At 47.4% G+C, this 25,296-nt stretch overlaps 1 protein-coding gene across 11 annotated transcripts in view; it reads right to left on the bottom strand.

Annotated features, from left to right (window-relative positions):
* Window positions 1–25,296, bottom strand: part of ep400 (E1A binding protein p400) — a 211,536-nt gene that overhangs the window by 43,464 nt on the left and 142,776 nt on the right. For all 11 annotated transcript variants that reach the window (XM_072466267.1, XM_072466655.1, XM_072466501.1 and 8 more), the window contains 8 exons: window positions 23,332–23,443; window positions 21,439–21,582; window positions 18,524–18,685; window positions 11,133–11,216; window positions 9,402–9,536; window positions 4,127–4,171; window positions 3,884–4,037; window positions 1,647–1,888 (listed from right to left, as the gene is read on the bottom strand). In XM_072466267.1, coding sequence (XP_072322368.1) covers window positions 1,647–1,888; window positions 3,884–4,037; window positions 4,127–4,171; window positions 9,402–9,536; window positions 11,133–11,216; window positions 18,524–18,685; window positions 21,439–21,582; window positions 23,332–23,443 — 1,078 coding nt within the window. The remainder of the gene's footprint in view (window positions 1–1,646; window positions 1,889–3,883; window positions 4,038–4,126; window positions 4,172–9,401; window positions 9,537–11,132; window positions 11,217–18,523; window positions 18,686–21,438; window positions 21,583–23,331; window positions 23,444–25,296) is intronic.

Here is a 25,296-nt window from a genome sequence, read left to right as displayed (position 1 = left end):
AGAGGCCATTTGAAGAACTATCCAATTATTATCACCCCCCCCCCTGCTCTTTTCCCAGAGCCCTGTAACTTTCTCCCCTTTAAGTATTTATCCAATTCGCCAATCACACGGTGCATAAGGGGCCTTTCGGCCCATTGGGTCTGCTCCGCATGTGAAAGACACCTGACCTACATACCTAATGCCACTTGACCCATAGCCTTGGATGTTATGGCATTCCAAGTGCTCATCCTGGTACTTTTCAAAGGACGTGAATGAACCCGCCTCCACCATCCTCCCAATTCCTATTGAAAGTTGCAATTTTATCTGCTTCCACCAGCAGCACATGTCAGATCACCATAACTCGCTGCATAAAAACATTTCATCTCTGCTCCTCCCTGCTTCTTTTGCCAGTTATGTTAAATCGGTGTCTTCGGATTACCAATCCCACTACCAGTGGAAAGACTTTCTCCCAATGTTCCCTTATCAAAACCCTTCGGGACTTTGAACTCTATAAAATCTCCCCTTAACTTTGTCCGTTGGGAGGGCATTCCCAGTACCTCCAGCCTCACCACTTAGCTGATGCCTCTCTCCGACACGCTCTCTTGGCCTCGACATCCTACTGATAGCATGGTACCAGAACTGGTCATACATTCATCAGAAGACTGGTGGAAACCATGTAAATGCAGTGTTAATCATTTCTCCAGGGTCCAGGCAGGTCCCCAACAAATACAGTGGACTGCCCACACAACTCTCCGTGGAAATTCAACCCCAAGGATCTCTTAATCAAATTCTATGCACTAGAATTATTCTCCTCCGGTTTGTATCTCCCTCTTGGGTGATTGGGTGCAACGGGGAGGAAGGTGACACTCAGCATCCATGGCACCGAATGCCTTTCGCTATATGATGTAATAACGTCGCGCTTCACTGTTTAATTTAATTCACAAGGTGAAAGAGGATCCAGTATCAGCATCAAACACGTCGATATCAGTGGTCATACTGGGTCTCCACAACGTAGCACAAACCCAGCTTCAGAGCCCGACATGCAAAGCGGTATCCCTCATTCGTCACATCAACTTATCCAAGTGATGTATTAAGTTAAATGTTTTGTGCTGCGGATCCTATTGTCTCTACTTGTGTTTCACAGATCGGTGAAACTTTACAGCAAAGTGGCCATTCTGCCCATTATCTTGACTGTCGCATTGCTGCAGCAACCCAAAATTAATCCTACTCATGGCGGCACAGTGGGTTAGCACTGCTGTCTCACGGCACCAATGACCCGGGTTCGCTTAATTGGAAAAAATGTTTTTAAAGTAACAAAAAATGAATCCTATTCATAGGATTCTTATAGGTTCAGAACCATGTGCCGTGCCCATTAGCTGAAGCTAAACTTAAATTCACGTATTACAGGTGTGAGGATAAGTCCACACTCCCTCCAGTCCACTTCGGAGTATAATATCGTTGGAATCTGCACATTATTTTGGCAAATAACTTTGCGTGCCTATTTAGAAATATTAGTCCCTTTGCCAGTGGCCCTGGGCCTTCCTGTGAGAGCAGCCCGAAACCCATTTGGCAATTACTCAGGCCATCCATTTGGCTCAACATACGTGGGTTTTTTTTTCTTAACCCCTCCAGATGTCGCAGGTTCATGGATGTAAGTGGAGTACTACCTGCAGCAAAGCCCAGTCCTCACTGATCAGCCACTCGGGGCTGTCTGACCCACTATCCACCGGGGGTTTGGTCAGCGTGGGCAGCGGTTTAGCGAATGACGTCTGCTGCTTCATGAACAGGTTCTTCTTCTGATCTTTCGCCTCACGGCGCATCTTGAGCATGCATGGCGTCGACCTGTCGAACAGCGACCGCGGCGGGGTGACCGGCTCACCGTGCCGGGCTTTCTTAAACTTCTTTCCAGCTGCAACAACAAAGGTCAAGTGCTCTCACTTCCCGCACTACGTAAAAACAGACAACAAAAAGCTTTTGCAAGTATTTAATACAGAGAGTAGCTGAAACATTTGTCCCTTGGAGGGTGAGGCTTGGGAATCAATGATGGGAAACTTTGAGCAAATATTTTATAGATGTCTTCACAGAAGAAGATCACTAGAGTAAAAGAACGAGGAAAACTATTGGGACGAAAGGCTGACAAGTTCTGGATTTGATCATCTTCATAAGTCTTCTCAGGACTGCTCATTACAGAAATGATTGAGGAATGCTAATTTTGGGGACTGATTGGACAGGTTACTGACCCTGCTGTTCCCTATTTTACATTAACTTATTTTACTCCATCCTTTATTAAATACACGTCGAGTTTTACTCAGTTGCTTAAAGCGGGTTTAAAACTGCTTAAAGTGCCGTGACTGTTACTGACACTCGCCCACACTAATTCAGTTGTACACAATGTACATTTATCACAGGATTTACAGAATCATAGAATTTACAGTGCAGAAGGAGGCTACCCAAGCCCACACCTCCACCCTATCCCCATAACCCAGTAACCCCACCCAACACGAAGGGCAATTTCGGACACTAAGGGCAATTTAGCGCGGCCAATCCACCTAACCTGCACATCTTTGGACTGTGGGAGGAAACCGGAGCACCCAGAGGAAACCCACGCACACACGGGGAGAACGCGCAGACTCCGCACAGACAGTGACCCAAACCGGGTATCGAACGTGGGACCCTGGAGCTGTGAAGCAATTGTGCTAACCACTGTGCTACCGTGCTGCCCCACGGGGGCACTACATTTGTCACCCAGAAACAAATGTTGACAGTGACATGGAATGATGACATTTATTGTAAGGGGAATGGAATATTTGTACAGGGCCTTGGTGAGACCATATCTGAGGTACTGTGTATGGTTTTGGTCTCCTTATTTGAAAAATAACAGAAGCAGTTCAGAGAAGGTTCACTTGACTCGTTCCCGGGATGAGGGGCTTATCTTACAACAAAAGGTTGGACAGTTTGGGCCTACACCCACTGGAACTTACAAGAAAGAGAGGTGATCTTATTGAAACACATAACACCCCGAGGGGACTTGACAGGATGGTTACTGGCTGGATATTTCTCCTGTGGGGAAGGCTAGAACTAGGGGAAACAATTTAAGAATGAGAAGTCACCCTTTTAAGATGGAGATGAGGAGAACGTCTCCTCTCAGAGGGTTGCAAAGTCTATGGAATTCTCTTTCCCAGGAGGCAGTGAAGGCTGGGTTGTTGAATGTATTCAAGGCGGAGTTAGATAGGTTTTTCATGGACAAGGGCGTCAAGGGTTATGGGGGTTGGTGGCTGTGCAGGCAGGGAAGAGGACTTCAGACCACAATCCGATTAGCTGTGTTCTTATTGAATAACAGAGCAGGCTCGAAGGGCCAATTGGCCCTTCACTTCTTCCAAGGTCTACGTCCCAATGAAATGAAATGGAAATGAAAATCGCTTATTGTCACAAGTAGGCTTCACATTAAGTTACTGCAAAAAGCCCCTAGTCACCACATTCCAGCACCTGTTCGGGGAGGCTGGTACGGGAATTGAACCCGCGCTGCTGGCCTGCCTTAAAAGCCAGCTCTTTAGCCCTGTGCTAAACCAGCCCCTAATTGAAACTTCCTCATTGAAATTCTACACTAATTGAAATTCCTGAAGTCAATGACCAGCTCTTTAGTTTTGCTGACATTGAGGGAGAGATTGTTGTCACTGCACCACTCCACTAGGTTCTCCATCTCCTGCCTGTATTCTGACTCGTCGTTATTCGAGATCCGGCCCATTATGGTCGTATAGTCAGCAAACTTGTAGATAGAGTTGGAACCAATGTTCCAGGAAGTTAATTATGGATCCTTTATTGATCAGCATTTAACTAAATGAGATGTAACCAAGTAAAACATTACTCCACATTCCTCCCATATTTGGGAAGAACCTTTTCTTACCTGATGGATCCATCTTTAATCTCTTATGTTCCTTGCGGACGTACACGGGGGGCAGTTTGGACTCCAGAATAGGAGTAGTGTCGTACATTAGGCACATGGCTGGATCCATGTAGATGTCATTGTCATCCTGGGGCGGTGTTGGAGGAGTCCATATCTGCCACAGTTAGAAATTAGAGTTACCAACTTACCCTCTAAATTGTACAAAGATCTGAAATCTTTTGAAAGAAGTATGTGGAAACTCACAGGCATTATTTCAGTCTGGCCATCCGGACCTTCTTTGATATATTCCTTTGCAAAACACAATAGCAAAAAAAAATGATTGAAATCTGCGCAAACCATTTCATGACTACATTATATATCAGTAATATGTGGAATTTACAGCACATGAACAGACCATTCAGCGTAATGGGTTCACGCTGGTGATCACACAAGCATCCTCCCACTGTATTATGTGAACCTAACTGCATGTCCTTTTATTCCTTTCTCCCTCAAGTGCTCAGTTAACTTCACCTTAAATGGGCAACACGGTAGCACAAGTGGCTAGCATGGGGGCAGCAGGTAGCACAGTGGTTAGCATTGCTGCCTCACGGCGCTGAGGACCCGGGTTCGAATCCCGGCCCTGGGTCACTGTCTGTGTGGAGTTTGCACGTTCTCCCCGTGGCTGCGTGGGTTTCGCCCCCCACAACCCAAAGATGTGCCGGGTAGGTGGATTGGCCTCGCTAAATTGCCCCTTAATTGGAAAAAATAATTGGGTACTCTAAATTTATAAAAAGAAAAGAAAAAAAAAGTGGTTAGCACTGCGGCTTCACAGCGCCAGGGTCCCAGGTTCGATTCCCCGCTGGGTCACTGTCTGTGCGGAGTCTGCACGTTTTCCCCGTGTCTGTGTGGGTTTCCTCCGGGTGCTCCGGGTTCCTCCCACAGTCCAAAGACGTGCAGGTTAGGTGGATTGGCCACGCTAAATTACCCTTAGTGTCTAAAAAAGTTAGGAGGGGTTATTGGGTTGTGGGGATAGGGTGGAAGTGAGGACTTAAGTGGGTCGGTGCAGACTCCATGGGCCGAATGGCCTCCTTCTGCACTGTATGTTCTGTTCTAAATGCATCGGTGCTATTCATCACACCTATTTCTTGTGACAGGGTGTTCTGCATTCTTGCTACTCACTGAGTAAAGAGGTTTTTAACTCAATAACACATATTTCTGATCCCAGTGGTCAACCCAGAGGCAATCACTTTGTGTTGAACACGATTTCTGAATCGATGTGTAGGCACGTGTCCTGGTTTTTGGCCTGGCCAGGTCTGACGCTCAGCTCAGTTGGCAGCACTCTTATCAAAGTCAAAAATTAAGGGTCCCAGCTCCACCAGTTTCTGGCACAGAATCTGTGCTGATGCTCTTTGCAGATACTAAAGGAGGGACAGAGGGACTTCCCATCAGACGCAAGCTCTGTTCCATTTTAAGGTGGTTGTTAAGAAACCAATTGCGCAGTTCAAAAAGGGAGGATTTTAACTGATGCCAACATCTCTCCCTCAAACATTGCCGCAATAAAGCAGAATGACCCAGACCTCAGCCAAGTGACTAGTTGGACCTTGCTGTGTGTAAACTGGCCACCCCTCTTGCCGACACGTCAAAGATGATGGTTGTTTTTTGAAAAACATTTTGGGATGTTCCTAAGAGAGGGACTGAGGTCCGACATAAACTGGTTCACGCTGCCACCTCACTAACACAAACAACCCCACCCTCCACACAATTAACTTCAGCATGGTTATTCCTTTCTACTGGGAAAGGGAATCTGCTTCATGGACTCCCTAATGTGGGTCATCCAAGGTAGGAGACAGCAAGTGTATAACACTGAGACCCATACCCCAAGACTTGCACCGACTGGTACACCAACAAACTGTTCATAAAAGATTAATTAACTCATAGGTACGAACAACCCTGCGGATCTTCCTCCTTTTCCCTTCAAGCCCATCGCTTCCTCAAATCTCACCTCTTCCTGGGCATTCACCCTCTGACCTTCCCCTCTCTGACCCGGAATGTTCAGCAAAGAGCTCAGCTCTATTCCCCTTATACCCCGCCCCCACCTCAATGAATTCCAGCTTAGCACAATGCTGAGCTCTTCCTCCGTCGCCTCTGCCCCCTCTTCTTCGAACAGGGGTTTACCCTCCATGTAACAGACCTCTTCACCTGTCTCCAACATTCTTCCTCCAGGTGGACCCTTTCCCCTCTGGCTTCTGACCCTCTCCAGATTTTCACTGAGAACTGCTGCGTGACATCACCAATCCCAGTTTCTCTACGCCTTTGACTCACTCCAACACATCTCCTTTTATTCCTTTCTCCCTCAAATACTTAACTAACTTCACCTTAAATGGACCGGCGTTATTCGTCACAACTACTCCTTGTGGTCGCATGTTCTACATTCTTGCTGTACTCTGTTCTCTCAGGTCCAACCTGAGAAGGGTAGCTTTCTTGATAGCTGTCATACTGACCTGTAACAATCAAAGACCAATTGCCAACACTCGGACACTTTCTTCTGCCTCCCCTGGGTCACGGCACCACTAGCAAACATCAAACCATGTCTTCAGGACTGTCAATGACCTCACCTCCTCCTTTGGAGATCTGCCCTCTGCTGCCTACAACCTCACCGTCCCCCAATCTGTACAGCCCGCTTCTACCTCCTTCCCAAAACCCATAAAGAACATAAAACATACAGTGCAGAAGGAGGCCATTCGGCCCATCGGGTCTGCACCGACCCACTTAAGCCCTCAATTTCACTCTATCCACGTAACCCAATAACCCCTACTAACCTTTTTGGTCACTAAGGGCAATATCATGGCCAATCCACCTAACCCGCACGTCTTTGGACTGTGGGAGGAAACCGGAGCACCTGGAGGAAACCCACGCAGACACGGGGAGAACGTGCAGACTCCGCACAGACAGTGACCCAGCGTGGAATCGAACCCGGGACCCTGGCGCTATGAAGCCACAGTGCTATCCACTTGTGCTACCGTGCTGCCCATAAACAGGACTTCTCTGGACAACCCATTGTTTCAGCCTGTTCCTGCCCCATTGAACCTATTTCTTCCTAACTTATAATAATTCTTTCTGCTGTTGTCCAGTCTCTTCCTACCTACATCCATGATGCTAGCCAATGATAAATTGCCCTTAATGTCCAAATTGCCCTTGGTGTTGGGTGGAGGTGTTGAGTTTGGGTGTGGTGCTCTTTCCAAGAGCCGGTGCAGACTCAAAGGGCCGAATGGCCTCCTTCTGCACTGTAAATTCAATGATAATCTATGATTAATCTAGGACAAAGGTTCGGCACAACATCGTGGGCCGAAGGGCCTGTTCTGTGCTGTATTTTCTATGTTCTATGTTCTATGCTGTACATCACTTCAACAGTTTACTGGCCTTACCCTTTTTCCTTTTCACCCTGGATATCCAATCTCTCTGCATCTCCACCCTCCACAATGGTTGTCTGAAAGCTCTCCACTTTTTCCTTGAATGGAGACCCAATTAGTCTCCATCGTCCTTTTGGCTGAACTTTTTCTCACATTGAACAACTGTGCCTTCAACTCCTCGCACTTCCTCCAAATGAAAAGGTGTTGCTATGTGGACCCACATGACTGCTAGCTAGATCTGTCTATTTTGTGGGATATGTGGAACATTCCTTATATCAGTCTTTTGCAGCTCCCCTTCCTCATCCATTTTTCCAGTACATTGATGATTCGATTGGGTATCAGTGCCGCTTCTTGTTTTTGAAACGAACTGGAAAATTTTGCTGACTTTATTTCAAAATTCTCTCACCTTCACCTGATCCATCTCTTGATTCTTCCCTTCCCATCCTGGAATTTGGTCTCTCTTTCTGGAGATAAGCTATCACCTGCTACTCACAACAGGTCCACAGCTATCCTGCCTACATTTCCTTACATCCCGTTTCCGGTAAGGACTCTATTCCATTCGCCCAGTTTCTCCAGCTCTTGTCAAGCGTTCAGACGATGCAAACTTCCATTCCGGCCCTTCAGATATGCCTTTCCTTTTCCTCAACTGAGGATTTCACTCCCAGTGTCCAATGTATTTCACACACTTCTGCTCTCATCCCATCCCCTCCCTCCGGGTTCCCCGATCCTCACCTTTTAACCCACCATCCTCCTGATTCAACAGAGCATCCTCCACCATTTGTTCAACTTGATGCCACCAGCAAATATCTTCCCCTGCCCTCCCCTTCAGCATTCTGAAGCGGCCATTCCCTCTGTGACACCCTGGTCCACTCCTCAGTCACTCCTAACGTCCCCCCCACTTTGCTATAGCACCTTTCCAAGCAAGTGCAGGAGATGCCACTGCCCTTTCACCTCCTTCCTGCTCACCACCCAAGGTTCCAAACAATCCCTCTAAGTGAAACCACAATTTTCTTGTGCTTCTTTCAATTTCCTATGCCGTATTCGCTACGCACCAGTGCAGACTGGGTGACTGCTTTGTGAAACACCTCTGTTCAGCCCACAAGCATGGTCCTGAGCTACCTATCGCTTGCCATTTTAATTCTCCACCTTGCTCCTACTTTGACTTCACTGCCATCGGCCTGCTCCAGCATTCCAATGAGGTTCAATGCAGGCTTGAGGAGCACCTCATCTTTCAACTTCTCGACCGCGCGACAACGCAGAGTTGCTGAGCAGAAACTGATAGCCAAGTTCCGCACACATGAGTGCGGCCTCAACCGGGACCTTGGATTCATGACGCATTATATTCACCCCCCACCATCTGGCCTGGGCTTGCGAAATCCTACCAACTGTCCTGCCTTGAGACAATTCACACCTCTTTAATCTGTGATCTCCAGTTGCTCCGTTTGGACCTGTAAAGACTTAATTACCTGCAAAGACTCGCATTCAAAGCATCGTCTTGCATCTTTGAATTTGTCCATATATGTGTATGTGGAACCCACCTCTTCATTCACCGGAGGAAGGACTTGCGCTCCGAAAGCTAGTGATTTGAAACAAACCTGTTGGACTTTAACTTGATGTTGTAAGACTTCTTACTGTGCTCACCCCAGTCCAACGCCGGCATCTCCACATTCTGGACTAAACATGGAGTTCAATAATTTCAAATCATAACCTCGGCCTTGTTCTGTGCATCTTTTGCTGGCTCAGTCTTGTACAGTTCCTTTCATTACCCCTTCTTATTGCACTCAGACAGCCGCTATGTGTCTACTCTCCCCTCATCTGGACACATCTTTCGTCTCTTTACCATACCCATAGCCATTTCCTTTGGTTTCTCTACCATGAGACGTTTTGTCATTTCATCTCTCCTCCCCTCCACCCTGTCAGAGACCTTCCCTTTTGTTCTTCCTGCCCCATCTCATTTCCACTGGCTTAAAACCTGTTACTTTATTTACATCTTTGTGTAGTTCTGATGAAAGGTCACTGACACAAAACATTAATTCTGTTTCTCTCCACACCTCCTGAGTATTTCAAGCATTTTCTATTTTTATTGTTCGTAAGGGGAGTTTAGTTGCAGCATTGAGACCAATGGGTACCTTATTGTAAGCATCCTCCCGACTGTAGGTGAACAATACGTCATTTTCCTCATCCTCTAGTTGCCTCTTTCTTTCCTCCTTCAGAGAATGCAACTGTCCAAACTCCCACACTCGCTTGGCCGCTTTTACACGTCCCTGACAGCCAGAAATGACAGGAGTTAAAGTTGTTTGTTGCAGCAAGAGAATGCAGTCCTTGTATGTTTGGGGGGTGGTGGGGGGGGAGATTCCTAACAACTTTATTTCAGAAACATTTTATTTGGCTTGGCACTTCCATTGCTCAGAGTTTTAGTTCAACGACATCTGCTGTACTAATAATGCAAATTAAACCCATTGTGATTGCACTAAGTAAACACAGCCACCAAGCCTGGAAGCTGATTGCTCATGCATTCGTTTAGCAATCCAGTAGTCAGAGGTCCCAACTTGGAATTCCAGAATGTCTTAGCCATGAATTTAAACTCAATATTGTCATGGGTCAACTCGTGGCTATAAGAGCAGGTCAAGGGCTGGGAATTCTACGGTGAGCAACTCATCTTCTCACTCCCCAAAGCCTGTCCACCATTTACAAGGTCCAGTCAGGAGTGTGATGGAATATTTTCCACTTGCCTGGATGACTGCAGCTCCAACAACGCTCAAGAGACTCAACGCCATCCAGGACGAAGTAGCCAAATTGATTGGCACACTATCCACCACCTCAAAATTCCACTCCCCTGTCAATGGTGTACAGTGGCAGCAAGTGTGTACCATCTACTAGATGCACTGCAGCAACTCACCAAGGCTGCTTCGACCACACCTGCCAAACCAGCACCTTTTATGACCTAGGAGGGCAAGGACAGCAGATGCATGGGGAACACCACCGCCTTCAAGTTCCCCTCCAAGCCACACATCATCCTGACTTGGAACTATATCACCATTCCTTCACTCCGCTGGGTCAAAATCTTAGAACTCCCTTCCTAACACCACATGGACTGCAGCGTTTCAAGAAGATAGGTCGCCACCAGCTTCGCAAGGGTAATTAGGGATGGGCAAGAAACATTCTGGCCCAGCCATCAATATCCATACCCCATGAAAGGACAAAAAAAAACATTAAAATATCCATGAAAGCGACTGAATTGTTGTAAAAATCCAAGCAGCTCTAACACTATTGATTCATTCAAATCAGACCGATTTATTTGGGAAACTAACATTTTGTGAAACGGGATGAGTAATTTAAGACCTGGCATCTGATGGGTGCGGTCTATTTGGCACAACAGGTGACTTTGCACCTTTGGTTCCCAAAGCTCTCCACCGCTGGGGGTTTTCCTCATCTCGGGTCTGGACCGGTTATAGAGTGACTGATAGCGATTGATCATTGTGATTAGTCAATAATCCCCAATATCATCAGACTATGCAGCTACCAGAATGGTAGAAAATGGAGCTTGGCCTTGCTTTGTCCGAGCGTTCCTGTGTTCAGAAAAAGGAGCTGGTCATCCCTAACCAGTCCGGGTGTGCACATAACTCCATATGTTTGATTCTGGTGCCTTTCAACTGAGCGACTAAGCAACCAACTGTGCAAAGGAAGACTGGAGTCGCAGCACCAACATTTTCGGGGAATGAGTGTGGCCTTGCCAACTTCATTCAAATCCAGAGAATAAATTTTTTTTAAAAAAAATCCAATTCTAATTGTATTAGGTGCAAAGCGCACAAGAGTTCCATGGATAATAGACAAAGGCAAATGTTCAAGATCTTGCTTACCTCTGGTAGCCTCGGCTCTGCTGGGGTTACAAATGCCTGAGTCAGCTCCAAATAATTCATTGCATACTTTTCAACTGGTGTAAGCTGTGGGAATAATTATTTAGTTTAGTACAATTCAATACAATATATAGTGCTAGCTTTGCTTCACTTGGAAATTAATGGACCACTGTCATCTGATATAGTTCCTCTCTCCACCATTTTAATACTTATCCAATTTACTTCAAATAGGTTAGTGTCCCCATTGAAACCAGGGTAGAGGAGTTTGTTCTGAGTCCATTAAGGTTTTATCAATATCACTTGCTGCCTTCAGCACTGAAAATCCCTTTGAATTACAAAGAGAAAAATTTAACTTGGCCAAAGGTTGACCTTCAGAGGCACATTATAGAGATGATGTGGAGAGAAAGCGTTCTCCAAGGCGGCCTTCAGGACGCGCGACAACGCAGAATCGCCGAGCAGAAACTTATAGCCAAGTTCCGCACACATGAGTACGGCCTCAACTGGGACCTTGGATTAATGTCGCATTACATTCATCCCCCACCACCTGGCCTGGGCTTGTGAAATCCTACCAACTGTCCTGGCTTGAGACAATTCACACCTCTTTAACCTGGGGTTACCCCTCTCTCTGGCTCTGTAAACACTTAATTAACTGCAAATGCTCGCATTCAAAGTATCGTCTTGCATCTTTGACTTTGACTATATAAATGTTTCTGGAGCATACCTCTTCATTCACCTTGAGGAAGGAGCAGTGCTCTGAAAGCTAGTGTTTTGAAACAAACCTGTTGGACTTTAACCTGTTGCCCTTAATGTTGGGTGGGGTCACTGGGTTATGGGGATAGAGTGGAGGTGTTGACCTTGGGTAGGGTGCTCTTTCCAAGAGCCGGTGCAGACTCGATGGGCCGAATGGCCTCCTTCTGCACTGTAAATTCTATGATAATTTAACCTGATGTAAGATTTCTTACATTATAGAGAGGTCAACTTGCAGATGAGTTAAAGGGCAGTAGTGTCTTAATGGAGGAGTTAGTGAAAGCAGATTTGTTCTACCAATTTTCTAAATGCAAGTTCCTGTAAACATGAGCTTGGCTCAGTGGGTAGTGCTTCCGTATCAGTCAGCAGGTTATAGGTTCAGTTCACTTCACAGCGTTGAACATAAAGCCTTGACTGATACTTCGGTGTGGTACTGAGAGAGTGCAGCACTGCTGGCAGGCTTGTCTTTTTAAATCAGATATTGAATGGTCGGTCTGTTCAGCTGGACATAAAGGCTAACAAATCACTATCGAAAGATGAGAACATGGCCTTAAATCCACTAATTCGACCATTTGTAGATGCATTTATACAGCGAACGAGGTACTTCATGGGGGAGGGGGGAGAGAGGCAAGGAAAAACGGACACGGAATGCCTTCTCAGAGGTGGCTGAAGACATGAATGCCAATGGTGAAGCATAGGAAGGGAAAGGATTCAGAGAGGCAGGAGCCACAGGAATTAAAAGTATGGACATACTGGGAAAAATTCTCCGTTCTCGAGCCGGAGCCAAATCGCACCACTGGGAGCGCAAGCGTTTGGTGTTCGGGCGGGAAAGTGGAGCGGAGTCCACAAAAGATCAGCCATGATCTCATTGAATGGCGGCGCAGGCTCGAGGGGCCAGATGGTGAACCACCATTTTGAGCAGGCGGCCAGTTAGCGAGGTCCTGCAGTTGGTCACCCCCCTCCCATCCCTGTGCAAATCAGCCCCCCACCCTGGATTTTCTGGGTCCCCTCCACCCCCTTCCCCACAGAGAGCCCCAAAATGACCCTCCACAGAGACTACTTCAAACAGAATGAAGTGCTTTCCAATCACCTTCATTCACGCTCGAGTGATTTTGAATTGGTCAGCTGGAGATTGACAGTACTTAACTCTGTTTGAAGTAGTCCAGGACCTGTCAATTAAAGCTCGAGGTTTATAAACATTGGGTGGAATTTCCCCCCCACGCCGGGTGGGAGAATCGCCCGGGCGTCACGCGAGTCCCGCCACGCCGCCCCCACACGATCCCCCCCCCCCCTCAAACCGGCGCGGCGCGAATCACGGCTGGCCGCTGGGAGAATTGGCGCTTGCCGTTGGTAACGGGCGAGCGGCGATTCTCCGGCCCGGATGGGCTGAGCGGCCTGCCCAACATGACAGGTTCCCACCGGCGCCGTCCACACCTGGTCGCTGCCAGCGGGAACAGCGCGGGAACGCAGGGGGGGCCGCCTCTGGGGGGGGGTTCCTGCACCGAGGGGGGCACAAAAGGGGTCTGACCCGCGATCGGTGCCCACCGATCGGCGGGCCGGCGTCTCTGAAGGAGGACCTCCTTTCCTCCACCGCCCCGCAAGATCCATCCGCCATCTTCTTGCGGGGCGGCGGAGGAAAGGAGGTCCTCCTTCAGAGACGCCAGCCTGCCGATCGGTGGGCACCGATCGCGGGTCAGACCCCTTTTGTGCCCCCCCACAGGCGGCCCCCCCAGCGTTCCCGCGCTGTTCCCGCCGGCAGCGACCAGGCGTGGACGGCGCCGGTGGGAACCTGTCATGTTGGGCAGGCCGCTCAGCCCATCCGGGCCGGAGAATCGCCGCTCGCCCGTTACCAATGCCGCAGGAGGACGGCAACCGCGCATGCGCGGGTGATGTCATTTACACGGCACCTGTCGTGTCATTTACGTGGCGCCAAGGCCTGTGCGCGTAAATGACACGGCGCCGCTCCTACCCCCCCGGGGGTGGGAGAATAGGGGGCTGGGAGCAGGCTCCGACACTCCGCTTTTCACTCCGGCATCGGGATTTAGTCTCCCGATGGGAGAATTGCGCCCATTGCCTTGAGAGCACTTCAGAGTTACTCAAGCTTGAAGGGAGATGAATGGAGCAATGCTGGCAGCTATGTGGGTGTGTGTGGAGGCTGTCAATCACAGCCTCGTAAAATCATTATCAAAGAGAACTGAATGAATGGCTTGCTGCTCAATTATCTGAGGGGGTTTAAACACAGCTGACTGGTTTTCTCTTTCCAGGAATGGACACGTGGTGCTTCCTCTGCCCGAGCCAGCAGGTGTATTGCCCAGGTGAGTGTTAATAAAGCAGTAATTATTTTCACTGCCTCTGTCTAACGGCTCTCTAACTTCCGGAAAGGGATCTCTCTTTTGGGGGGCTTCCGGACAGGGGTCTCTCTGGAAGGTCTCTTTATTTAGGGGGTCGGTAGTGGGCAGGTCTTGCTTTGCTGGGGGGGCCTTTGGATGGATTTTGGGGGTAACTACCTTACAGAATTACCCCTTTGGCCCACCGCTTCAGGGCCACGCTTGTCAGGATTTTGTAGTGATTCTCACCGACATGATTCCCGGCTCAGAGGAGCAGAGGATCACACGGACCCGGAAAATATGGTGCCGGCCCGCTAAGTGGATGCAAATGGGTCATTATTTTTTATCCTCCAGCTGGCGCAGGGTGCAAACATTGATCCCGACGGCAGCAGGATGTCGGAGCAAAGGAATCAGTTTTCTTCCCTATCGATGGATTCTCCGGGGAACTCCTCTACCAGTGGCGGCGTGGCGGCAGGCGGTGAATTTTGCCCACTGTCTCTAATTTCCTTCAACTGGAGGTGAGGAGATTCATCGGGCAGAGGGATTTAAACACATGGAAGATAATTTAAAATTTGGAGATATAAGCAATTAAGCAAATGACATTAATTAATAACAAACTAGAGTACAACTAATGACAAGATTTCTGTTGGTTTTGAAATTCCAGGTAAGGGAAGTCAGAAGTATGAAAGTAAATGAAAAATGAAATGAAATGAAAATCGCTTATTGTCACAAGTAGGCTTCAAATGAGGTTACTGCGAAAAGCCCCTAGTCGCCACATTCCGGCGCCTGTTCGGGGAGGCTGGTACGGGAATTGAACCGTGCTGCTGGCCTGCCTTGGTCTGCTTTAAAAGCCAGCTCTTTAGCCCTGTGCTAAACCAGCAGCAGCAAAACCACAAGGCGATCACGAAGGCTTTAAATGTACTTTATTAAACACTGTACTGGCCGATTGTGGTCCCATTTAGATGCAAGATTAGTGAAGTGCTGCCCCGTTCTAATGTATTCATTCAGGAAAATTAGGCAATTACTTGTTAGAAATTAAAGGTGTGAAAGCAGCTTCACAGGGAGTGACCTCAAACAAACAGGATTGGCAGGCAGGCATGAAACAGCAACACAGGGTCAAAAATCATGTTCAGCACGGCACCTGATGCCTGTCAAGTGTTCAGTGTCCATTTACAAGGATTTCTTTTTAAAACAGAATCAAATTACCTAGTTAATTATCCAAATTCAAAATTATTCCCATTGGATGGACTGGAATTTTTCTAGCAATGGGGAAGTTCCCCAATTCTGTTGAAGAACTATTTTTCTGCATTTAATCTGAACATTGCTGTAAGGGTAAAAAGAGAGTCTTCAGTGACTGGCTGAAGAGTTAAAATATTGAAAACACAATGCCCCCAACAAAATTCAGGTTACGGTTATCTTCTGAGGTGTGTGATTAAGCATTGTTGAGGACAGGAAATTATTCAGGTTTATAGATACCAATAGATTTCATACAATGTGCTCCATTGCTATCATTTGGTTCATGATTTGGATCGGACTCCTCCAGGGCCAACATCCACACCTGGTCATAACCAGGTAACAGGGGGCGTGCATTTAAAGTCTAGTTCTGTCTGTTTTTCCTCCCCGTTTGAAGATATGTTCACACAGCCCCTCCCTTCCACCTCCACTTCTCTGCCACTCCCCTTGCTCTGTTCACCGCCCCCCCCCCCCCCAAACCTGAATTCAAAGTGCCCCCACCCACCCCAAAGTGGTGTTTACATTGCAATCTTTTATAGTGCAATGCAAAGAAGCTTTAGTGTGTAAAATAGCAGATGCCACACACAGACTCAGATGGCTAACGAGTCGAGCGAGTTCTGTATAAACTCAGCCTAAAATACTGATTTCTGCTGTCAGCACTTCGCAATATTTCCCTGAAGTTACAAATTAGGAATAACATTGAAGTTACTCAATAACTGAGAGAAACAACTATCCCCTATGGGCAAAAAGCATTTTAAAAGAATTCAGAGAATATATATTATGTATTATACATTGTAATGAAATAGCTGCATGTGATAGTTAACCCAATAGATTTGCCAGATTATTTATGTGTACTAAAATCCAGGAAGCAACGCAGAAAAACTCCAATAAATTTACCTTTTAACACAAAGTTGTACAGAGATATCTTCAGCAAACTATCCACTGCCCATTGAGGGAGTATCCAACCTGAAGTCAGCAAACCCTGGAATTACCAGGAATATGCACTTCCCACCAACAAAGTGAAAAGAAAAATCATATTTGCTCTTATGTTTCAGATTTGTCTGGTTAAACTTGTGGGGCTGGAGGTTTGGGGGAGGATAATTAATAACTTGCTTGCACTAATGGTGGGTAAATCCTACAACAGCACACTGGGAGAAGAACAACTTGCAGATTATCCGTGGGCAGCACGGTAGCATTGTGGATAGCACAATTGCTTCACAGCTCCAGGGTCCCAGGTTCGATTCCCGGCTTGGGTCACTGTCTGTGCGGAGTCTGCACATCCTCCCCGTGTGTGCGTGGGTTTCCTCCGGGTGCTCCGGTTTCCTCCCACAGTCCACAGATGTGCAGGTTAGGTGGATTGGCCATGATAAATTGCCCTTAGTGTTGGGTGGGATTACTGGGTTATGGGGATAGGGTGGAGGTGTGGACCTTGGGTAGGGTGCTCTTTCCAAGGGCCGGTGCAGACTCACAGGGAGAGAGAGAAAGAGAGAGAGAGAGGGAGAGATGGGGCAATGAAGAAACCTGAATACAAGGAACATTTTTTTTAAATTGAGACACTTGAAATCTTACTTGAATTTGGCAAAGTGTCAGACTCAAGACTGAAAACTGACGTGTAACTCCCCAGTTTTCTCTCCAAATCTTGGGCCTCTTCAAAGTAAAGAAAACGAGCGGGCATGGTTTATGCCATCACTCTGGACCCAGCTGCACAGAGAAAAGGTGCCATCTTTCGAAGGTGCCCTGACCAGAACTGACACCGAACGGTCCCCAGCCCACACCGGGGAGAGGAGCCCCCGATGATTATCCGAGAAAGGGGGGGGGGGCATCTTTGCTACCCCAAAAATATTCCCTTGAGTGAATCTCGGTTTTAAAAAGCTGTTAAAACCTCGCCGTTGTGACATATGAATCATGTGACAAGGAGGCCTGCTAATAATATTAAAATTTATTAAGATACATTTAAATGAGGTTCCCGCCCTTTGTGGGCGTCAACTAATGATGTCGCCAATGAGGGGCTGGGGAAGAAATCGGGATACGTGATCTTTCTGGAGGGAATGGTGTTTCCCGATTTTCCACCCCTGTCGCTTTCTTCCTGACAGCAATCGTTTTGAACAGGGGGAAAACGGAGATCAGGGAGCAAAGAGTTGATGGGTGAACTGGACTTGGTGTAAGTTAGGTGCCATGACCTGCCCTGATCCTATTGGCTGATAATCGGTTAGCCCATGAATTATTTGGGGCCCAATCAACTAAATAGAATTACAGAAATTAACTGAGGGACAAATTAAAAGGGTCCGCTCTTGGTAGGGGCACTGGCCAAAAATAACAACGCGAAATGGAAACTTAACAACATTAAATCTAAAAAAGATTAAGCAGTCCAACCCCTGCAATGCCCACCAAGCACTGAAGGCCTCGAGTGTGCCCGTGGACACCGCATGCTCCCTCTCGAGTAACACCCGGCCGCGAATGAAGTCGCGGAAGAGGGGCAGACAGTCTGGTCGGACGGCCCCCTCGATCGCCCGCTGCCTGCACCTGTGGTTACCCCATGATGTAATTTGGGGGAATATGTGCTTCCTCAATGAGGGGAGTGGGGCAATCATTAGCAGTGCAGCTGTATAAATAGAGCTGGCCAGTGTGGTACAGGCTGGAGAGGAAACCAGTAGCTAGCTGCTGGTACTTTGTACTACTGTTGTAAATAAAGCTACTTTCCGTTTGACTCTACAAACACGTGCTGGATTCCTCATGGCCCTCACGCAGGAAAGTTTTGAATGAACTCAAGTTTACCGAGTTATATGTCAGCATCCTAAGATATATTGGATTTAACAGGAACGTGGCTTTAAACGTGATCTGCTGTCTCGAGGAGTTGTGAATATAAAATGCTCAGACATGCATGATTTAAGCAAATCCTACCAAATGAGACTGTCCGACAAACACAGGTAAGAAACATTTTACCAGGCTGAGGGAAGAGCAGCGGAGGAGTCAATCGGATATCTCTTTCAAAGAGCAAGCATAGGCATGGTGAACCAAATGCTGCTGTTCAATGAACACATTAAGAAACAAATGTTAGAAAGTAAATAGACAAAGAAAATAAATCACCTGCTCAACGAGTGCAGCCAGTCCGTCCAGGTAAGCAGGTTCTTCGTTATTCGTACACCTGCGCGGCTCCACATGTTTTCCAACACCTTCCCTCGGTTCTGCCCTCACTGTCTGTCCCGATTTAGTGCGATCACCGCTTTCCTGCTCAATGCTGTGCAGAGCCTTTGCAAAATAGATCAGCGGCATTTTATTACAAGTGTTTCCTACTGAAAAAGTTCCATTAAAAAGCCACATGTGAGTGAGTGCAGCTTTCTGTTGAACTGTTTTGCGGAGTTCGGGATGAGGTGGGGTAGCCGGTGTAATTGTCTCAGAATTCCAAATGACCCCTCACACCTGCTCTGCCCCTGAAATGACGGTTGAGCTCCTACACCCACCACACTTTCTCACTCTATCCAATTGCTTCCCAAACCTTTTCCTGGTGTGACCCCATTTTAATGCCTCAAACTCTGCGTGGCCTTGGAGTGAAAATTGGAAGGGGGTCCCACCTTTTGGCAGGCTGCGGTTGCAGTGGGCCACAGAGAGGTCAGATCATCAGGCCGTGTCCACCAACAGAGGAAGAAAAAACATTTAAAAGGGGCCGCACAACGATTGAAATTCAGTTCCCAAGATTCACGGCTGCAATTGAGCCCGCCACCCCAAAGTCTCATCCAGGGCCCCCCGTCCTATCTTAATCTCCCTGCTCACCCCTGACCTGGCTGTGCTGTCCTTACATCTTATAACACCATAAGACATAGGAGCAGAATTAGGCAACTCGGCCCATCGAGTCTGCTCCGCCATTCAATCATGCCCGGTATTTTGCTCATCCCCATTCTCCTGCCTTCTTCCCATAACCCCTGATCTCCTTATTAATCAAGAACCTATCTATCTCTGTCTTAAAGACACTCAGTGATTTGTCCTCCACAGCCTTCTGCGGCAAAGAGTTCCACAGATTCACCACCCTCTGGCTGAAGAAATTCCTCCTCATCTCTGTTTTAAAGGGTTGTCCCTTTAGTCTGAGATTGTGTCCTCTGGTTTTAGTTTTTCCTACAAGTGGAAACACCCTCTCCACGTCCACTCCATCCAGGCCTCACAGTGTCCTATAAGTTTCAATAAGACCCTCATCCTTCTAAACTCCAACGAATACAAACCCAGAGTCCTCAACTTGGCTGCTTCAGACACAAAGTGCATTAAGATGCAGTTCACAAATACTGTTTGCACACGTGCTAATTACACCCATTATTTTCATGCATACCAGCATGAAAATAATTGTACCACTTTTATTCATTGCAGAATGACATAGCGTTAACAGCATTGAAACAAATCATTTGGCCCAACTCGTCTAAACTAGTATTGATTTAGGGCAGCACAAGTGGCTAGCACTGTGGCTTCACAGAGCCAGGGTCCCGGGTTCGATTCCCCGCTGGGTCACTGTCTGTGCTGAGTCTGCACGTTCTCCCCGTGTCTGCGTGAGTTTCCTCCGGGTGCTCCGGTTTCCTTCCACAGTCCAAAGACGTGCAGGTTAGGTGGATTGGCCATGCTAAATTGCCCTTAGTGTCCAAAAACGTTAGGAGCAGTTATTGGGTTACGGGAATATGGTGGAAGTGAGGGCTTAAGTGGCCGAATGGCCTCCTTCTACATTGTATGTTCTATGATGATCCACACAATCCTGGCTCCACTATTTACTTCACATTCTTCCATTGCTTCCTCCCTCATACATAGCTGACTAATAGCAACAAACTTTAAAACTGTTTTTGAAAATATTAAATATTAATTTTATTCCAAATACCTCGTTAACATGTTTATCAATTTTCCTTTTGCTATGTTTTTGTTTGCTTTCTTGAAATGAAATATGGAAGAAAATTGAATTTCTTCTCTAATTACCCAATCTTCTACAAGACTAGATGGTAGGCACAGGAAGAGATGCCACTTATTCTGAACATGTAGCAACAGCATCACCTAGTGGTCAAACGACACCCGGTTTTCAGCAAAGATCATCCAGTTTACTGGGCAACCACTACAGTGACATCTGTTTATGTAGCGCTTCAACAGTCAAGTTCCCAAGGCACTTCACGGGAGTGGTCATCAAACAAAGTTTGACACCAAGCCAGCAGCTAGGACAGGTCGTCAGAGGTAACGTAACATTGCAAACTCATAAGCTTTTCCATTAATCACCACAGAAGCAGCATGGGTAATAACTTCACTCGTTGTATTTCTTTTTGCACAAATGTGAAGTAGCATGTTTCAGAATAAATGAAACATTTTAGAAAATAGCAACAGCCTGCAGGTTACAAGCTTCACAAAGACAATTCAATGAACTATAATGTTTTTTTTTTAAAGAGACAAAAATTTGCACAAAGTACATAAAATTGAGTGAATTTTAAGAAATCAATTTATTTGAATTTTAAAGGAAATTGTAGAATTCCAATTGCTTTCAATGACATAAATTAAACCTCGTTCTAAACCTATTTATGTCTATATGCATTTTTGTGTTTTTTTAAGTTAGTTATGTCTGAGCAAACGTTTCTCCCCTCATTTAAGTCAGAGAACGTGTGTGTATACATTATGCTTTAATTACACTTCTGCCAATGGGGCTATAACCCCCTCCACTGCAATTTACTACCTGACACATTTACAGAAGCAGTTTCCATTATAAATGAGGGTCAAAGAGATTTATAATGCTGATATTTAGCAACGGCCAAAATGCACGATTTTAAACAGGGGTTGAATTATACTTGCATATCCTGGCCTAACAATCGATGTACAAACAGGTGGGAAAATAAAATGAACCTGCCTTTTCTATCCATGCTGTGTATTTGCAAGATTGTGTGTTAGCTTCTGTCTAACTTGGAAACTGAACGATACATATAGAATAACAAGCCTGTGTGAAAGTAGCAGCCAGTTAATTATAAAACAAGCAATTAAATGGGTTTGAATACCTCGAGGAAGGGTTTGGTCTCTTTCGGTGAGATCTGATTTGCTAAGGATGGCACCTGAGAGAGCACGACAAACTCCTCCGCTTTTAGCTTCAATGCTGACTCTCCCATAAAAGAATGGATTTCAAACAGGTCACGGACTGTTTGCTGCAACAAAACATCAAACAAGAGTTGGTGCTGATCATAAATAGCGCAGGTAAAGCTGAATGTTAGCTGGAGAATAAGCAATCACCAAGCAGCAATCTCAACGATAAAATCGAAAACAATCAGCACGAGCAGTATATGACCGTCACCTAAACTTCCAAGATGGCAATACATTTTTGTTTTTATAGGCACACGCGGTCAAATGCGGAGATGCAGCTTCCAGTAGTTTTTGAGTAAATGTTGGGTCAGTCGCCGTTAGGTAGTACTTGCGGCACTGATCACTGCCAACTTTAGTGAAAATTCGACTGCTCACAGGGACAGAGCAACATTTGGTTTAAACAGCCATCAGTTTGATTCGGTGACTCTCACCTCGGAGTCAGAACCTTGTGGGTTCAAGCCCCAATGGAGGCCTGGCCATGTAATTTTTGGATAACAGTAGCGCTGTTTAGTGGGCAAGTTCTCCCCAGTCTCTTGGTCAATATTTATCCCTAGACCAATATCAGTCAAGAGCATCTGGTCACTGATCTCATTGCTGTCTGCGGGATCTTGCTGTGTGCAAACTGGCTGTTGCATTTCCCTCCATCGGAGCAGTGCTATACTTCAGGGGTACTTTATTTGCTGTGAAGTGCTTTGGGCTGTCCTGAGGTTGTGACAGGAGTTCACGTACATCTTTATTCCATGTAGGGAACCAATTGTAGGGAAATCGGAGAAAAAGTTGCATCAGAGTATTGATTCTGGAAATGAATTGCATTCTGTTCAACTCCAGTTCAAACACATAACAACATGGATGCAGATGAGGTTCAGTCTTGGGAGTGTGGGTTTAGGTCCTTTTGTGGTCTAGCACACAGTTTTGACAGCCTCAAGTTTGAGGAATCCCATCAGTTTTTAGCCAGATGCAAAATGAAATGCCACAGCACAGCAGAATTTTATGTATTACAGAGATAATCGTGTGTTATTTTGCACACCACTTAGGCCGGGACATGGAAAATTAGCATGACAAATCCTCAGCTTCAACTTATTCAGGAAAAATGCATGAATCAGAAAACAACATCGAGGTGAATCATTGAAAGCTTAAGCAACCCCCTGCAGAGGAAATGCCCAATAGTGCAAATTGCACTCTCGCTAAATTCATTCTAATTTCTCCTCCATTCTTCCCATGACTGCTTTTCTCAAAATACCAGGAAATGTTCAGACTCTCCCGGATTAGAACAAAGAACAATACACCACAGGAACAGGTCCTTCGGCCCTCCACGCCTGCGCCGACCATGGTACCTGCCTAAACTAAAACCATCTGCATTTAGGGAGTCCCTATCCTTCCATTCCGACCTTATTCATATATTTGTCCAGGTGACCCTTAAATGCCGCTATCGTACCTGCTCCCACCCCCTCCCCAGGCAGCGCGTTCCATATATTTACCACCTTCTGTGTAAAAAAAAAAAAACTTGCCTCACACATCTGTTCTAAACTTTCCCACGCATAAACCTATGCCCCTGAATACTTGACTCTCCTACCCTAGGAAAGAGCATCCGACTATCAACTCTGTCCATGCCACTCATAATCTTGTAGACCTCTATCAGGTCGCCTCTCAACCTCCGTCGTTCCAGTGAGAACAGACCGAGTTTATCTAACCTCTCCTCATGGCTAATGCTCTCCATGCCAGGCAACATCCTAGAAAGCCACTTCTGTACCCTCTCCAAAGCATCCACATCCTTCTGGCAGGATTCTCTCTGTAGGAGTGGATTGCACAAATACCTGCTGCAAGTATGCTGTGCAATAGTTGCTCCCATGTGAAGCCACGTCTCTGATCAAGTTTTTTGTGCCATTCTTTAGAAGTTTCTCCTCGATGGAGTTGCCGATAACCAGTCTGTAGTGGAGACACACAGATGGGAAGGTGATACAGAGGCTCCAAAAATTAACAGAGTGCCTGGTTAGCAAAGTTTACATTTATCTTTACAAATTTAAAGGCAGGTCATTCAAAAACAAAACAAAACAAACAAAGAAATCACTCTCAGGACACGGGCATCACTGACAAAGCTGGATTCATTGTCCAACCCAAGCTGCCCTGGTGGAATTTCTTAAAGCGAACGCTTGCACAATTGAGTGCTTTGCTGAAATAAAAGCAGAAAATGCTGCAAAGAATCAGCACATCTGTGGAGAGAGAATCAGAGTTAACAATTAGAGTTCATATGACTCTTCGAAGAGTTATATGGACCAGACAAGGATAACAGATCTCCTTTCCTGTAGGATGTTAGTTGAACCAGGTGGGGTCTTACGGTCATGGTTTCATAGTCACCATTACGGAGAGCAACTTTCAATTCTAGATTTTTGTAAACTGAATTTAAATTCCACCATCTGCTGTGGTGGGATTTGAACTCGAGATTTCCAGAACATTAGCCTGGGCCTCTGGAATACGAGCCCAATGATATCACCATTATACCATCTTTTCCCCTTGTTCATCTTTAAAGATGACAAATAAAGATACCAACATTTTCCCCAAACAAAGATGTTGAACTAATAACCGGCAAAGGGAGGCAGTGGCATAGTGGTATTGTCGCTGGTAATCCAGAGACCCAGGGTAATGCTGCCGGGACCCAGGGTAATGCTGCCGGGACCCAGGGTAATGCTGCCGGGACCCAGGGTAATGCTGCCGGGACCCAGGGTAATGCTGCCGGGACTCAGGGTAATGCTGCCGGGACCCAGGGTAATGCTGCCGGGACCCAGGGTAATGCTGCCGGGACCCAGGGTAATGCTGCCGGGACCCAGGGTAATGCTGCCGGAACTCAGGGTAATGCTGCCGGGACCCAGGGTAACGCTGCCCGGACCCAGGGTAATGCTGCCGGGACCCAGGGTAACGCTGCCGGGACCCAGGGTAATGCTGCCGGGACTCAGGGTAACGCTGCCGGGACCCAGGGTAACGCTGCCGGGACCCAGGGTAATGCTGCCCGGACCCAGGGTAATGCTGCCGGGACCCAGGGTAATGCTGCCGGGACCCAGGGTATTGCTGCCGGGACCCAAGGTAATGCTGCCGGGACCCAGGGTAATGCTGCCCGGACCCAGGGTAATGCTGCCGGGACCCAGGGTAATACTGCCCGGACCCAGGGTAATGCTGCCCGGACCCAGGGTAATGCTGCCGGGACCCAGGGTAATGCTGCCGGGACCCAGGGTAATGCTGCCGGGACCCAGGGTAACGCTGCCCGGACCCAGGGTAATGCTGCCGGGACCCAGGGTAATGCTGCCGGGACCCAGGGTAACGCTGCCGGGACCCAGGGTAATGCTGCCGGGACCCAGGGTAATGCTGCCCGGACCCAGGGTAATGCTGCCGGGACTCAGGGTAACGCTGCCGGGACCCAGGGTAATGCTGCCGGGACTCAGGGTAATGCTGCCGGGACTCAGGGTAACGCTGCCGGGACCCAGGGTAACGCTGCCCGGACCCAGGGTAACGCTGCCGGGACCCAGGGTAATGCTGCCCAGACCCAGGGTATTGCTGCCCGGACTCAGGGTAATGCTGCCGGGACCCAGGGTAACGCTGCCCGGACCCAGGGTAACGCTGCCCGGACCCAGGGTAACGCTGCCGGGACCCAGGGTATTGCTGCCCGGACTCAGGGTAACGCTGCCGGGACCCAGGGTAACGCTGCCGGGACCCAGGGTAACGCTGCCGGGACCCAGGGTAACGCTGCCGGGACCCAGGGTAACGCTGCCGGGACCCAGGGTAATGCT

This window comes from Scyliorhinus torazame, chromosome 1, assembly GCF_047496885.1.
Source record: "Scyliorhinus torazame isolate Kashiwa2021f chromosome 1, sScyTor2.1, whole genome shotgun sequence".
Taxonomy (NCBI): domain Eukaryota; kingdom Metazoa; phylum Chordata; class Chondrichthyes; order Carcharhiniformes; family Scyliorhinidae; genus Scyliorhinus; species Scyliorhinus torazame.
Note: the sequence above shows the minus strand (reverse complement) of the source record. Positions and strands in the feature narration are given on the sequence as shown.